Below are 15,036 nucleotides of genomic sequence, written 5' to 3' on the forward strand. Positions count from 1 at the left end.
ACAGGAAGTAACTTTTGGGGGATGCTCTAGAAAAATCTGCCATGAAGCCCAACAGAACTACTGCAGCCTTCTGCCCCTCTCCTTCCCCCTTCCAAAGGGCTCTGACCATACAGAGACCTTTCAGGACTGGTATTATTTAATGATGGCTGTCCCGTGGACAATAAATAGCTTTTTCTTTGCCTCTCCTACAATCCTTCATCAATGACAAGCATGCATTCTGTGGGCATTTAGGATATGAGATTCTGGAACCCTCAGACTCAGTAAAAGTCCTGTTAACTTTACTGGGCTCTGGATAAGGTTACTCCCCTATTGAGACGGGGCTGTGGGATGGTAGTCTCTTGCAAACCATAGTGCATTAGGTGTTTGGAACCTGTACATACTTTCTGACTTCCAAACATATGATAATGCATTAATGATACCATAGGAAAGAGGTAAAGGGAAATGAGTGCAATGAGCATTGTGAGGGCTGTCTAACACATGGTCTCAGACTGTCACCCCACTAACTACCTTAGACTGTGTTACAGCAATGACCCACATGACTCAGAAGCCAGGATAATGAAATAACCTACCTTCTGAGATCTCCTTCAGAAGAAAGAAGACTATTCTGTGTCTTCTCATTAGTTGTGATCAGTAAATCCACCTTACTTTGTAACACCACACTGAAAGAGCTGGCCCTCATTTTTGCTTGGAGATTGGAAGCCCAGAGGTTAATGCAAAACTGATGGAAATCAAAGTACACCTCTCGAAGACAAGCATTAACAAACCTTATCCTTAATAGACTGAATGCATTCTCATACACTTCAATCATCAATGAAGGTCATAGAGTCTTTCTATAGCTGACTGACTCACTGCCCAAGTGCATGTAAAAGCTCAGTGAGGGAATTGAGGGAATCATGGCCCAGAGCCAGACCTCACAGATGGGACATTTCTCACTCTTGTGTTGATGCTTCCCACAGAATTGGTCAAATCAGCCCCAAATCAGCTGATCTCATCTAAGAAATTAGTTCTTCTCCCTGCAAAAAGAAGTGTAAATCTGTCACATAACTGAGGCAAACCAGTTTAGTCATATCACCCACCCGCTTCCAGGGTAGTTTTGCCAGTCTGAGCAATGGATGCCAGCGGAGTGCCCTGGCATCACCTCAGCACCTGGTATGGCATCTTCATCCTCTGCAATGCAGCACTCTCTAGGGTTGTCCTCAGCTGGTACCTACACATGCAAACAGGACTTAAATGAAACCCAGTATCTAGCCCAGGACGATGGCCAGCTCTTAAACCTTGCGATAGCATGCTGAGAAACTTCTCCTGTTGTTGTTGCACTAATGTTCATCTTCGTTTCTGATAGTGACAGGTATGGTAGTCAAGTGTATGACAAGGCTTGTAGTATGTCTTCTGAACAGTTTTCAGGGACATTAGTGACTTTCAACATCCGTCTAAGCATCCAGTCCCATTCCTGCCTCATGTTCAGTTTTTGGCCCCAGCAATTTCCTGTGGTGTAAAGGTCTGTGGATTAATCACGTGTGGGAAAGACTGCTTCTTTTTATAAATTTTCATTTTCTCATGTTTTAATGAATATTCACTTGAAAATCAGTATGAGGGGAGACCACACAGCTGCCTTGACTAATTGGATTAACCCTATACTTCTCATTAGGGCTACTTCTGTCTTTAATTTATTTCAGAGAGTTCACAACGTGCATAAATATTTAAATGTATATACTTTCATGAAAAATTGATCAAGAGCCAAAATTGTTCTTTAATGCTACATGAGAAATGCATAATTCCAGGAAACATTATGCTTACTTTAAACAAAGTTTTTCTGTGTAAGATGTGAGGGGTTTTTTCTCTAGCAAAAATGTGACTAAAGTTGTACAATGTCACATCTTGAAAAGCAACAGACAAATATACCAAACCTCTCTAGACTAATCAGGACTGAAGCAATCAAAGTAACCTATTCCTATTGCTTTTTCCTAATGTTTATACAGAACCAGTTTAGAGCTCTCTTTTCTCATTACCCAAATACTCTTTGGACAAGCACATAGAATTTTGCAGTCCGCATGTGAAATCTGGGGTTCTTTGGCAGATTTGCATATTTTGCAGCTTCAGTGTCTCCTCATTAGAAATCAGGTGACTTAAACAGAAGCATTTTCCAGGTCCAGAGCATTTCTTAGTGCTTTTCACTGGTTCTTGTAAACTCAAATGTATGCCTGTAATTTTTCTGCTATTTCAGGTGATTTTCACTCCACTTTATTCGGTAATTGCTTCCTGACCTTGGAAGTATTTAAGTGTCTCAAGATTTATATTTCTATTCATATTGTGTTTTGGCACAAATATATTATGTGTGTAAGTTTGAGTAGGTCACTGTAGACAACTGCTGATATATAGAAACATGAATCTTCTTTAGTTAATCACTAGAATAATTGATTTTATACTCAGGAGAATTTTATCTTAGTTTACAGACATAATTTAAAGTTTATTGTGGACCTCATAAAAGGGCAGGTCTTTCCTCTTGAAGAAAATCACATTGTAGAGGGAGAGGTAAACAGGAGAGGAGGCTGTGCACCTCAGATACCAGTTTGGTTTAGGGCAAAGTGCCTTTGGAGTGACACTTGGCAAAACGCATTGTTGTAGTTGCATAATGATGGCTAGGGACATACTGGCTCCCGTGGAATTCATGGACTATGTGAGACAGTAAAGTTGCTGTGACATGACTCACATAGTTTTATAAAAGCCAAAATCTTCTATGGATGTGTATTAGGCACCTGAGCCAGCCAAATGGGCTAACCTGATGCCCTATGTACCTGCAATCTCAAATCATTGAAGAGCAACAGGAAGGAAAATTTAATGTGTTTAAGGGGAAAAATAGAAAGAAAATGCAGGTATTTTCACAGTTTGCTGCCAGATTTGTTGTAGTCCTTTTTTTGGTTGTACAGCTGAGACTGTCTGATGAGGGTGACAAGATGAAACACTGTGACACTAATTAACCATAGAGACTGTCACTGTGCAAGCAGCAGAGCAGGGTGCTCAGATAGAGGGACTCACAGCTTGGCTGCAGTTCAGTATTTGCTTTAGCACAAAACACACCCCCCCTCCAGTTTTATAGCATTTTTGTTAACTTTCTTAGAACATATATAAATAAGTGGAGCACAGGCAGGTAAGACAACTCTTTTCTGAGCTTTCTCTTTTGCTTGGCTTAAGTAAATAGGGGTGTTTATTTTTGTTTTAGCACAAAATAGAACTGAACACCAATGGCCTTTAAATATGTAAAATTCCTAGCATGTGTAAGTTGTTGATTTGCTTCTCATCTTTTTTTGCGAAAATATTGTGAAGGCCTATACTTTCACCTTTAATCTTCTTCATTCTTGATTATTTTTGCTCCTGTATATTCACGTAAGCTAGAGGTTTGAGAAAACATCTGTGGTGATAGGATCAGATGAGTTTAGAGGGGAGCAACAAATGCATAGAAAAGGAATGGTAGATTTGAAGCTCATTGCAGAAAGGATATAATTGATAATAAGTGAAATATAAGAAAGGGAGGCATCTCTGAATTTTTCTTAAGAAGCAGAACTTGACCTGTCAAATTATGATTTACTGTAATATCCTAAAAATATTGTTTCAGAAACTGTATTATACATTCATCCCTTTCATGTTAGCATTTTGGTGGGTTTTTTTTTCTTTCCTTTAACATGAAAATCTTCATCAAAAAGCCCCTGCAGGATTTCAGTTGTGAATGATCTTTCATGGTTCTGCGTGCTGAGTTTCCCTTTCTGGAACTCTGTCTTCTCAAGTTTTCCACTACAAGTAGAAAACTCCTTTACTTCAAACTACCTGTTTTACTTGGATCAGATAAACCTAGAAACCGTCGCTACAGTTTCAATATCCAGGTCGGTAATTGCTCAGATAAATGAGTCCTCCAGGGTGTCCTCCTGTGGGGTCAACAAGTCGCTACTGCCAACAGCAGCAGCAGATTCAAAGCTGTAACCTCCTTGGGGAGGTAGTTGTGATCCATGATAAACACTACAGATGAACAAAAGGTAAATGATTAGTGTTGTCTTACTGGGATGTTTCAGCCTTTTCTTTTCCAAAGAAAAAGGAGCAGCTGGAGGAACACAGTAAGACACAACCTGTGTATCTGTGTTAGTGCTTTATTTATTTAGATGGATAACTTTACAGGGGTTAGTTTCACATTTTATTACAGGTAGTGTGAGAACTCATAATGATTTCATTTGTGTAATTATACTCTGTAAATGGTTGGACAGGTTTGCATTCTAGGATACCATTCTCTTAGTGACAGTTTATAGTGTTGTCTAATGTATAGGTATTGTTACATTTATACTTCATCCATTAGCAGTTTTGTATCCTAATCTCCTACCTTTGTGGATTATAGTCAACACAGTATCAAGGCATACCATCAGAATGGTGCAATAATATTAGAAATTTTCTACTGATCGGAATAGTTAAGACTTTTTTCCTTTCTCTTCTCTATCTTCTTTCTTTTCAGTTTTGTTTGTTTGTTTTTGTTTTCTTTTTTCTCGTTTTTTTCAACAAAAATTTTTATAGTCAAGAATTTGCAGAAAGGCAATTTTACACTGGACCCTCAGGTCCGACTTAAATTTCAGTCACCTTTCGAAGGGGCATGCCAAAGTTCAGAATATAATGTCCCCAAGTGTTGCCTTCATCCCAGATAGTGTCAGTATGATAACATTCTTGTAATTGAGGAGACTCATTGCTTATGCTGAATAGCAATTAATTAGCTGTGATCTTGTCAGAAGGAACTTGGGAAAACACTAATCTTGCCCTGTTCCTATCATTTTCCACAAGAATCCAGAGCTGACCACAGGATAATGAACTTGATATGTCTCCAGTCTGGTCCCCTCCTGCTTTATGCTTTTATACATACAGTGCAAAAAAAAAAAAAGGGGTAATAGAGAGCACAGAGCTCTTGTGATGTTCTGCTCACTCTTAAGCAGGTGCTCTCAGGATCTTAAGCATTTCTGTACATTCTCTTTCAATGATTCAGTTAGAAATCCCATTCCTAAAGTGACAGATTCTGGATTGCTAATTTTCCTATTGATAGGAAGAGGCATATGTATTCTCTTGTGCTGTCTGATGCAGAAAAAGGCAGCCTATGGTACTTTTACTTAATTTTTGCTATAATTGCCAAGGAACTAAGCTTCACACTGACACCAGCAAATGAGAAGCAGATCCCCTCAGTGGAGAGAAAGGCAAGGTTCTTATAAAAAATATGAGATGCTTCTTCCTCAGCTACTTCTTGGAGGTTTTTTTGGATGAATAGTCACAAAAAAAAATCTTTATTGCTGCACAAGAAGAATCCTGAGATAAGGCTTAAGGACAAATTTCTTCCCACCCATTTAGAAGTTTTCCTAAAAGGGTCCTGAAATCTCTGGCTGCAAGGCCACTTGAGATTTCTCAGCAGGCTGAGAATTCTGCCAGACTGACAGAATATTGGAGTCTTCAGGCTTCCCCCAGAACCATGAAGGACAACATAGTTGTTACAGAGTGACACACACACACTGCAGCCTTTGGTGACTATTTTTTAAAGGGCACAGTGGACCAAATTCAGACCTGGTAGAAGGAAATGGGATTCTCCTAAAGATATTGGAGTTTCACCATGTTTTATTGTCCCTGGATATGATGAACCATAATCCCAGCATACTAAATCTATAAGAATTTATTACCTCTTTAAAAGTTCTTTAAGATCTTCTATTTCCTCTGAAGCTAGATGTTTTTCTGGCTATTCATTTCTGTGTTTTTATCAGTGAGGTCTTAACACACTGTATAACAATAAATCAATTAATGTGTTCTGATCCCTGGCTCAAGTATGTTTAAGTGAATATATTTTGATTTTATGCTTGCTGATTTTGCTCGGTAACAACAGTTAGTATTATCCCCATAACTCAGAGTCACTGACTTAGGCAAGCAGTTTTGCACTCTTTATGCTATCCTAGTGGATCACTAGGGTCCCTCACGACAGCCTTTCTGTTTTAGCAGCTACTCCCTTTCTCATTTACTCAGGATCCTCAGACCAGGCTCTCTCAGTGTAGTGACAGCTTCAAAGCTGCAAACTAATTCTTGTCAGGTGTGCCATGGCTGGAGTGAGCCAGTCTGGGGTACAGAAGAAAAAGTGCTCACATCTCTTATATCTCCATATGTCTCCTCTCAAGACATCTCTCTATTTCAGTGGTAAAGTTGAAGCAGTTTTGCAATCACTGAGGATGTCTGTCTAATGCAAGAAGAAGCAAAGAGAAGATTTTGCATTTTGAAAATACCAGGGTACAAAGGCTAATTTAAATTGAAGAATTCGATACTTTCAGCTTAATTGAAGCTCAGCTTTGTCGTAAGAGCAGATCTCAGCTGATTCATCCAAACCTGACAATGCCATTAGTGTAAAAAAATGATAAAAAGAGGAGAAAAGTAGAAAACCACTCAGTTTTTCTGATGGAAAAATCAAATTTATAGTGGAAAAGGAAAGCAAATATTTTATAGCTTTATATCATAGCTTATAAATTCTGTTAAAGAACAAATCATAATGTGTGATGCTGTTTTTCTTTGAGAAAAATGTTGCCTTTCTTTTTGAACCATAGCCATATTTCCAGTGTGATACCTGCCCCATGGATATTTAATTCTCTTTAGGCAGCCCAGTTTAGGAAGGGAGATACTTGATTGTATCCTCGAGCAGCAAGCTGCCCTATGGCTCTGAATAGGAAGTTTAAAATAATTAAAAAAATCTTTTTTATCTCAAGTCGACTGGTTGAGGCAGAACTTACCAACTTCCTGTCAGAAATTACCAGAAGCATTGAAAGCCTTCCAGCCTTCTGTGGCCATCTGACATAGTCATCTTTTCTCTCTTCTCCACTGCAAAGAAAGGGACTACAAAGTACCACATGGAAGTACTGATCACCAGGCATCATGTGAAGACTCTGTATCTGGGTCTTCTTGGAAACAGGAGATTTGAACCTAAATTATTTCCTGGGTAAAATTACACTGACTTCACAAGAAGGATCTGAACTTGAGGAAACTTTTAAATTTCACTATAATTCTAACACAGAAGGAAAATGCTTCAGTGATATAGTTTGCCTCTGCTGGGAATCATAGTGTCCTCTGACTCACAGGAGGAAGTTTTAGGAAATTCAAGTATGGGTAATGTATCCAGAATGTTTCTTTTTTGATCTCAGAAAGCACTAATCAAAATGAAAGTTGTATAATTTCACTATGTCTGACTCATTCTTCACCTTCAGGGAGAAATGCTAATATAGTATTCAAAGTGATTCTTCATTGTGCAAATCCAACACCTCATTCTTTAAAAGTGCATTGTGTTTAATGCTTGACTTTTGTTTTTAAGGTAGTACTTGTGATATCTTAAACACTGTGACTTGTCCAAGGAATTTAGCCAAAAACCTCTGGAACCTATTTTGAGTGTAGTTGAGGAAAGGTGGTACTTTGCTAATGAGCAGCATTTAAGGTACTTAAATTTATCTTTGGACTTACTGTATATTGTGATGCAAGTAGATTGCACAGATTATTGTTCTGGGAAAAAAAAAAAAAGACAATTAGTGGAGAGTCCCAGAGAACAGTCTTCTTGAGAACTAAATGTCTTGAACAAGGTGTTCATTTGAACTGGTTTTGTTTTTCAGACCTTGCAAATGGATGTAAACAAGCTGAATATCACATTGCTTCGGATATTTCGCCAAGGAGTAGCAGCAGCACTAGGACTGTTACCTCAGCAAGTTCATATCAACAGGCTCATTGTAAGTACCAAAGGACTGTGTATGATAAAATGCACCTGTTTATTTAAATTCTCTTATATTTATTTTCCTGTCAATGTGGAAAAGTGCAATCAAATAGGACAGAAAGATACTTTTTTTTTCCATTTTTTTAAACTGTACTACAGAAAAATATCTCCATTACAAAATTATTTAAATTTTCTTTTGAAAAGAAGCTATTCTCAGCTATAGTAAAAAAAAGTCAGATAAGTCTCTTTTGTATCCTATTCATAAGCAGATTGCCCATCTCCTAGTTTTCATTCTAATGCAGTTCTATGTCATGTTCATTGAGACACTTAACCATGTTTTGTATATTGCTTAAAAAATACACGTGATTCTTTCTTTCAAAGGCATCTTCACAATTTGACCTCAGACTTTCCATTAGTAAATTAAATGTCTTCTCACAATATTAATATTCATGCTTTGTTATTCTGCTGTAATAAGCTATGCTCCGAAATGATCTTGTAGACTATGGTATCCTATTTGCAAAAGATAGCAATAAATTTGCTTCTAGCAACAAAGACTGTTTTAAACTGATTGTCATTTTATGGTTTTCTGTGTATGTATTCTTAACACTGTTGTCTTTTCATGAGTTTTACCATGAGGCAAGAGAACTCAATATCATGTGTGTATTGCTAGCCTTCAATTCACTTTGCAGAGGGAAGAAGAGTTATTTTATTTCGTATGCAGGTTGAATATTAGAGAAGAAAACTGACAAGTTCAGCATAAAAGTATTTCCTGCCTTGAAAACTTGATAGGATTGTATGCATCAAAAAGGATTATAAAACTACTTCAAATAATGTCTCTATGAGAAAGGATCTCACAAAAAATACAGCAAAAAAGATCAATAGGAATGCAATTCAGCCCTTTTCATGTTCATCGGGATGTCAGTCATTCATGACAAGTGATGCTAAATCTCCTTTGTCCCCATTGACCAGAATGAAAGGTTTAAAGACATATTTAAAGAAAAGCACAATTAAATGAAAAATGTCCTGGAGTCTGAGATATTTCTGGAGTATTTCAACGTACTGAGTCACCTAGTAGCTTTCTTACTATGCTCTTTGGAAATTATGTAACTAAACAGAAGAAATATGTAGTTTATTTTCCTACTGGCTCCATTGCTTTTTGCTTTTTTCTCTCATTTGTGACCTAAGGGAAGAGGTAATGTCATTTTACACCTTCATATAGCCTGAAATACGGTAAGTACTATTATTTAAGTAGTCTTCTCCACACCTGTAAAGGTCTACTGTGAGTTAATGTTTCAGTGATATAAGAAAGCAAGCAAACTTTTGCCCTGTTTGCTCTAAAAATCACACAGAATTCAAAATTCACAAGGAAGAAAAATATATATTAGGAGACATTATTCTCACTTTTCATCCTTCTAATATGAAACAGTTCCTCTCATGAAGGGTGCTAGCAATCAAGCAGAGCACATCAAAATTCATCTCACCTCATTTATGTGTAGTTTAAGCTACTCATCTAGGCTTCCTGTAAAAGCAATATAGAGAAGGGTAATGGGAGGAAGAGGCATTGAAATCCATCCAATTATTTTAGGATGGATTAAATAATTCTCTAGAGATGCCAATCTCTCTCCACTGACTTTGAAGGTAATTTAGGCAACTGAAGTGAGGTAAGCTAACTCCCAGCCAAGTGAACAGCTCTCAGAAGTGATCAGGAGTTTGGAAGCCTGGATGTGGTTGGGCACAGGGAGAGCAGAGACCCTGCTAACCTCTTACATGTAGCAACACCTAGTGTGCCAGGAAGTATTAACTGGGTATTTCCAGTGTCTCCTTAACCTTTCCAGTAAATCCTTCTCCCATAAAGGCCCTTTAATGGGCAGAGGAACTTGTAAACAGAGGATGCACAAAATACTGGGAATGCTGCATCCCTACCAAGCCTTGCCTGATGCCTGCCACCTGCACTCAGCACCCAGCACCAGTCACCTACCCCTGTCAGAGACTGAGTAGAACCACAGCTTCAGATCAGTTTCTTCAGCTCCCACCAGTAGCCAGTGCCCTTACCAATCTTATTGACCAGATGGAGAGCACAGATATTTAGGGCAAACATGTTTGAAAGAGTCCCTTTCTGTGCAGCTCTACTTCTCAATGCAAAGCTAGATATTTTAAGAATAGTGAAAGATGTCTTTTTCTTCACTTCAGTGGAGATAATGATGCGCATTCAAAGTGATGGGAAGGAGGCAGGGGAAATCAGTATTATCCCGGTTTGAACTGATCTCTCCCATCCCATAAGGATGAATAGCAAATAACCAGACCGTGAGGTTCCTGCCTGCACAGGCACCAATGCAGATAGCAGCTCCATGCCTACCTCATGTGTGTAGAATCCCCCAGGTCTGGAGTCTATGTAACAGTGTCAGCTATGCTGGCCATAGTCCTGGGGAAACAGGGTTCCCACAACCTCTGTGGGCATCTATGCTGTCTGGAGCACTGGTCTCAGATGCTGTTCCAGTCTATTACAAAAAGAGAAACTCTCTGCTAGTCTTTCCTTTTGCTCCCTTGCAACAGAGTGAAATATCACTGACATTTCTAATACAGAACCTCTTAGGCTGCCAGGACTGCACCAAAGACATCTGGGCAAGAGTTAATAGATGAGAGAGTGGACATTCTCAGCTTACCCATTAAGTGTAAAAAAAGCTTTCCTGGTCCTTTCATTTTGTTGTGCCATTTTTAAGAGTTGCACTGCAGTCGACTAAAAGGACTTTATGCTTTGTTGTGGTATGTATCTGCAATGTGTTGAAAAGAGGTTAGAAAGCAATGTCCAAATATCACAGCATATCCTAAGCATTCCTGTTTCAGCTCAGCTCAGCTCAACTATCTGTTAAAATCCGTGGTGGCACATTGCCCTTGACCCCATCTCACAGCTTCTCCCATCATCATGTTACACAGACCTGTCTTGTTTAATGGTACTAGACCCAAGAAGAGTCTACCTTGTCAATAGTGATCGAGACAAAGCATACCTGCCCACATACAGTATTTGCATTTTCTTGCACAGTTACCTGGGATTTACAGAGACAAGGAAAAGGTATGGTCTCCTCACAGAGCAGGTTGCAGCCTTTGTATCTCATAGTTTTGTTTTTGGAATTATACTTGTAATTTACAGTCAGAAGAGATTATCTAATATCAGACCCTTCCTGTGGTTTTGCTTTTGTTTTTTTTTCCCTAGGGGAAGAAGAACTGTGTAGAACTGTTTGTGTCCCCACTGCACAGGAAGCCAGGAATTTCTGAGGCGCTCCCGTCCGAAGAAGTGCTGCGTTCCCTTAATATCAATATTTTGCATCAGAGTTTGTCTCAGTTTGGAATAACAGAGGTCTCCCCTGAGGTTGGTTATCAATTTTCTAACATGCACTTTGATACAAATTAGGCAGTTATTACATCCCTGGTAGTTTTCAGGCTGAGATTCTCAAGCATGAAGTAGAAAATGGGTAGGCTAAGATAGCATTACTACTATAAGGCAATTATCATAGAATCATAGAATAGTTTGGGTTGGAAATGACTTTAAAGACCATCTAGTTCCAACCACTCTGCCATGGTCTGGGACACCTTTCATTAGACCAGATTGCTCAGAGCTCCATCCAGCTAGCCCTGTTAAATTACTTTTGTGGTGCTTCATGAGCTATTTACTCTTTAACGTCCTCCTCCCACAGCTCAGCTCCCATTGAAATCAGAGTTGAGATCCTAAGCATTCATGAGTTGCCTAAAAGGAAGTGGGAATAAGGACTTTCATTCTATTAGTGTGAGTCAGCAGGTATAACAATTTCATCATCATCATGGCTGGCTTCATGAACGAAGATTTGGGAAAGGTCTCTACCCACGTTTGACACAGGCGCGCTGGTGGCTAAAAAGGACAATACGAGACAGGCATGTCCGGTTGCAAAAGACACAGCAGAAAGACTCCTTAGGTGGTAAATTCTGCAAGGCACAATTCTTTCTGCGTTGCCTTTTCTCCTTAAGAGTGATCCTGCGTGCGTTCTCAAAGGCATCCACATCGTTATAGATGGTGTGTCTCCAGACCTCCTGGTTGGAGGCCAGAGTAGACCAGTTATGTTGATCAATATGGTCAAGGCTGAGATGTTGTTTCAGGGAGTCCTTGTATCTTCTCTTCGGGGCTCCTCTCTTGCAGCAACCGGTGGCAAGTTCACCATAAAGCAAGATCTTAGGGAGGCAGTGGTTGGTCCTTCATCCTTGAGATGTGTCCTGCCCATCGCAGCTGTGTTCTCAGCAACATGGCCTCAATACTTGTGATTGCTGCTTGTTCTAGAACAGATGTATTGGTCACATAATCTGACCAGTGGATGTTTAGGATTGTACAGAGGCAGCGTTGATGGAAGTGTTCTGGGAGTCACAGGTGGTGGTGGTAGATGACCCATGATTCAGATCCACATAAGAGAGTAGACAGCACAATGGCTCTGTAAACACTGATCTTGGTACTTTTCTTCAAGTGTTTATTTCACCAAACTCTTTTATGAAGCTTTCCGAAGGCACTGTATGCTTTTGCTAACCTGTTGTCTATCTCTCTGTCAATCTTACCGTCCGAGGAGATGAGGCTACCTAGGTAATTAAATTGTGAACTGATTTGAGCGCTGATTGGCCAATGGTGATATGGGGATGATGGAAGACTTCCTGAGGTTCCTTATCTTCAGTTGATAGAGAACTTCTGTCTTCTTTAAGCTGACTTCCAGCCCAAAGAGCTCAGCAGCATCTGCAAAGCAGGATGTTAAACACTGCAGAGCTGCTTCTGTGTGGGAACAAGGGCGGTGTCATCAGCATAAAGCAGCTCCTGGACAAGATGGTTTAAGGTCTTGGTGTGGGCCTTCAGTCGCCTTAGGTTGAATAGGCTTCCATCAGTATGGTATCGAATGTAGATACCGTCCTGATCATCGAGGTCTGCCGTGGCCCTTTGGAGCATCCTGCTGAAAAAGATTGTGAATAGGGTTGGTGCGAGAATGCAGCCTTGTTTCACACCATTAGTTATTAGAAAGGGCTCAGAAAGTGCATTGCCATATCTAACTTGGCTGTGTTGGATCCTCATGGAGTGAGATGATCATTTTGAGGAACTTGGGGGGACAACCTAAGTGTTCCAAAATTTGCCATAGACCTTTCCTGCTCACAGTATCGAAAGCCTTGGTGAGGTCAGCAAAGGCTCTCAGGTTCTCAGAGAAGTGTAGGGAACAGAACAAAGGTCTCTATAACAATTTCAGTAGAGTGATAAATGGAATGCAGATACTAGGTGTGACCATTACTACCCATGTAACTTGTGTCTGAAATTATTTTGAAAAACTGAATTTTTACATTATACCCATGCTTCTTTCTATTTTCAGGAGAGGTGAGGGATTTATTTTCTTTACCTGCTCCAAAAAGAGGGTAAAAAAACTTGTAGCTATTATTTTTATGACTTCATCAATTTTTGGGGAAAAAAATCTATTTCAAAGCAGAGACTGCATTATCATCTCCACTGTGTCTGAGACATTATTAGTGAGATGGACATTAACTCTGAGCTGACCATTTAAGGTGTGCACAACAAATGAAAAAAAGCAAAGTCCTTTAGGAAAGGAAACCACTGAGCTCATAGAGATGGTCAAATCACATTGCATTTTATTTAATGTCTTATTAGAAGCCCTTACCTACATATAAAGACCTTCAGAATTCAGTGCAGGGGCCAAGCAGCTTCAATCATGTTATCAAGAATCAGCATTTTCAGTGGAAACTCCCATTTTGACAGAGGAGATGTCTATGTCCGAAAGAGTGGGGGAAAAAAATTAAATACTCTAATGAGCTATGTTTCCCTGTATGGATAGAGTTCCTGGGCTTTTTGCATCCAGACCTATGTTTGAGCCACTGCTGAATCAGTACTGGCTGTTATGCCCACCTGTATTTCCACTGATTAGAAATTGTTTTGCTGATTTTAAGTATTCTAACTCTAAGAATCTAGAATACAAAACCAAGGCCAGTTCATGTTCAACCTGCCACTATCAAAATTAGCAGATTCTCAACTGTTAGCTGTTCTAATACAAAACAAAGCAAAGTAGTGCTGTCCAAATGTAAATCAAGTCTTTATATCACCCATCAGCCACCTGAGCTAAGCTTCCTTTAGAACAGAATTTCCTTTGTAATTGAAGCATATGAGTCTGACAGTTGGGATAGATGCAAGTATCTGTTCCAAGTGCTTCGGTTACAAATAACACTTCATGTAGACATGGGGCAAGAACATATATGAATAATAGATGAATGGAGAAATGTCATCAAGATATGAAGAGATGCTGGAAAAAAAAAAAAAGCAGCACTGAAGTCAAGATCTCACCTTGAGTTAGCTATAGTTCAAGATGGAGTGTTCAGATATTTGAATTTTCTCTGGAAAAAATGTAGACAAGCAGATGGAGTCATTTAGAAAAGGATTATTAGAATCAAAGTTGTGCAGACTCTAGCTCTTTCTAATACTGTTGAAGAAACAAGAGATTCTTTTAATATTTCAATTGATAGCAGATTATACAGCTAAGGCACCAATCCTGAAAAATCATGCAGCTTTGCACTAACAGATATTCCTTTTGTATCTCAGTAGTTTACATGTGTAAGACTTCACAGAAAATAACAACTAAAAGGCAGCAACATACAATCTTTACTTGGTCAGCTACTACTTACTTATTTACTCTTCTCACAACTTGCTCTAAGAACAAATTGCACCAAACAAAGTAACAGCAAACCAAAACAGGCAAAACTTTGAAGGAAGATACAGTTGTACAAAGCTTTACATAGCTTTGACACATTCTTTTTCCCATTGTGTGTGTGTATTTCTGAGGTATCAATCCTAATTAAATCATGAGCTAATAAATTGTACACTCTGCCCCCAAAAGTCTGAGTGCTTCACAGCCAGTATTGTATGTGCACTATCAGTGTATCTGTGCAGAATGGAAGCAGTACACTCATCTTTCTAGATGGGTGGCTGACACAGAGGTGTTAGGGCTGAAATTTTTCTCCTTTTTCAGCTATATATTCAGTATGAGCTATCTAAAGCTTGAAAGTCTGCTGGCTCTCTCTCTACAGTAAACAAAGAGATACATTCAACAGGCAGTTCATCCCATTTCTGAGACACCTCTCCTGAGATTGCTTGGTTGACTCTTTTTAACAAGGTTTAACTTAAACTAGACCCCCAGCTGTAGAGGGTTAATGATGGAGGAGATTAGCCTGTCTGAAGAAATATTACCAAGATTGTGTAGGAAAACCCATGTGGGAAACTGACGTTCTCT

The 15,036-nt window shown here is 39.2% G+C and overlaps 1 protein-coding gene across 3 annotated transcripts in view; it reads left to right on the forward strand.

Annotated features, from left to right (window-relative positions):
- The window catches only part of PTPRR (protein tyrosine phosphatase receptor type R), a 147,856-nt gene that overhangs the window by 61,781 nt on the left and 71,039 nt on the right, over positions 1-15,036 (forward strand). For all 3 annotated transcript variants that reach the window (XM_051795889.1, XM_051795891.1, XM_051795890.1), the window contains 2 exons: positions 7,650-7,763; positions 10,959-11,114. In XM_051795889.1, coding sequence (XP_051651849.1) covers positions 7,650-7,763; positions 10,959-11,114 — 270 coding nt within the window. The remainder of the gene's footprint in view (positions 1-7,649; positions 7,764-10,958; positions 11,115-15,036) is intronic.

The sequence above is a fragment of the Manacus candei genome, unplaced genomic scaffold (assembly GCF_025592945.1).
Source record: "Manacus candei isolate 608988 ecotype Guabito, Panama unplaced genomic scaffold, ASM2559294v1 h1tg000043l, whole genome shotgun sequence".
NCBI classification, from domain to species: domain Eukaryota; kingdom Metazoa; phylum Chordata; class Aves; order Passeriformes; family Pipridae; genus Manacus; species Manacus candei.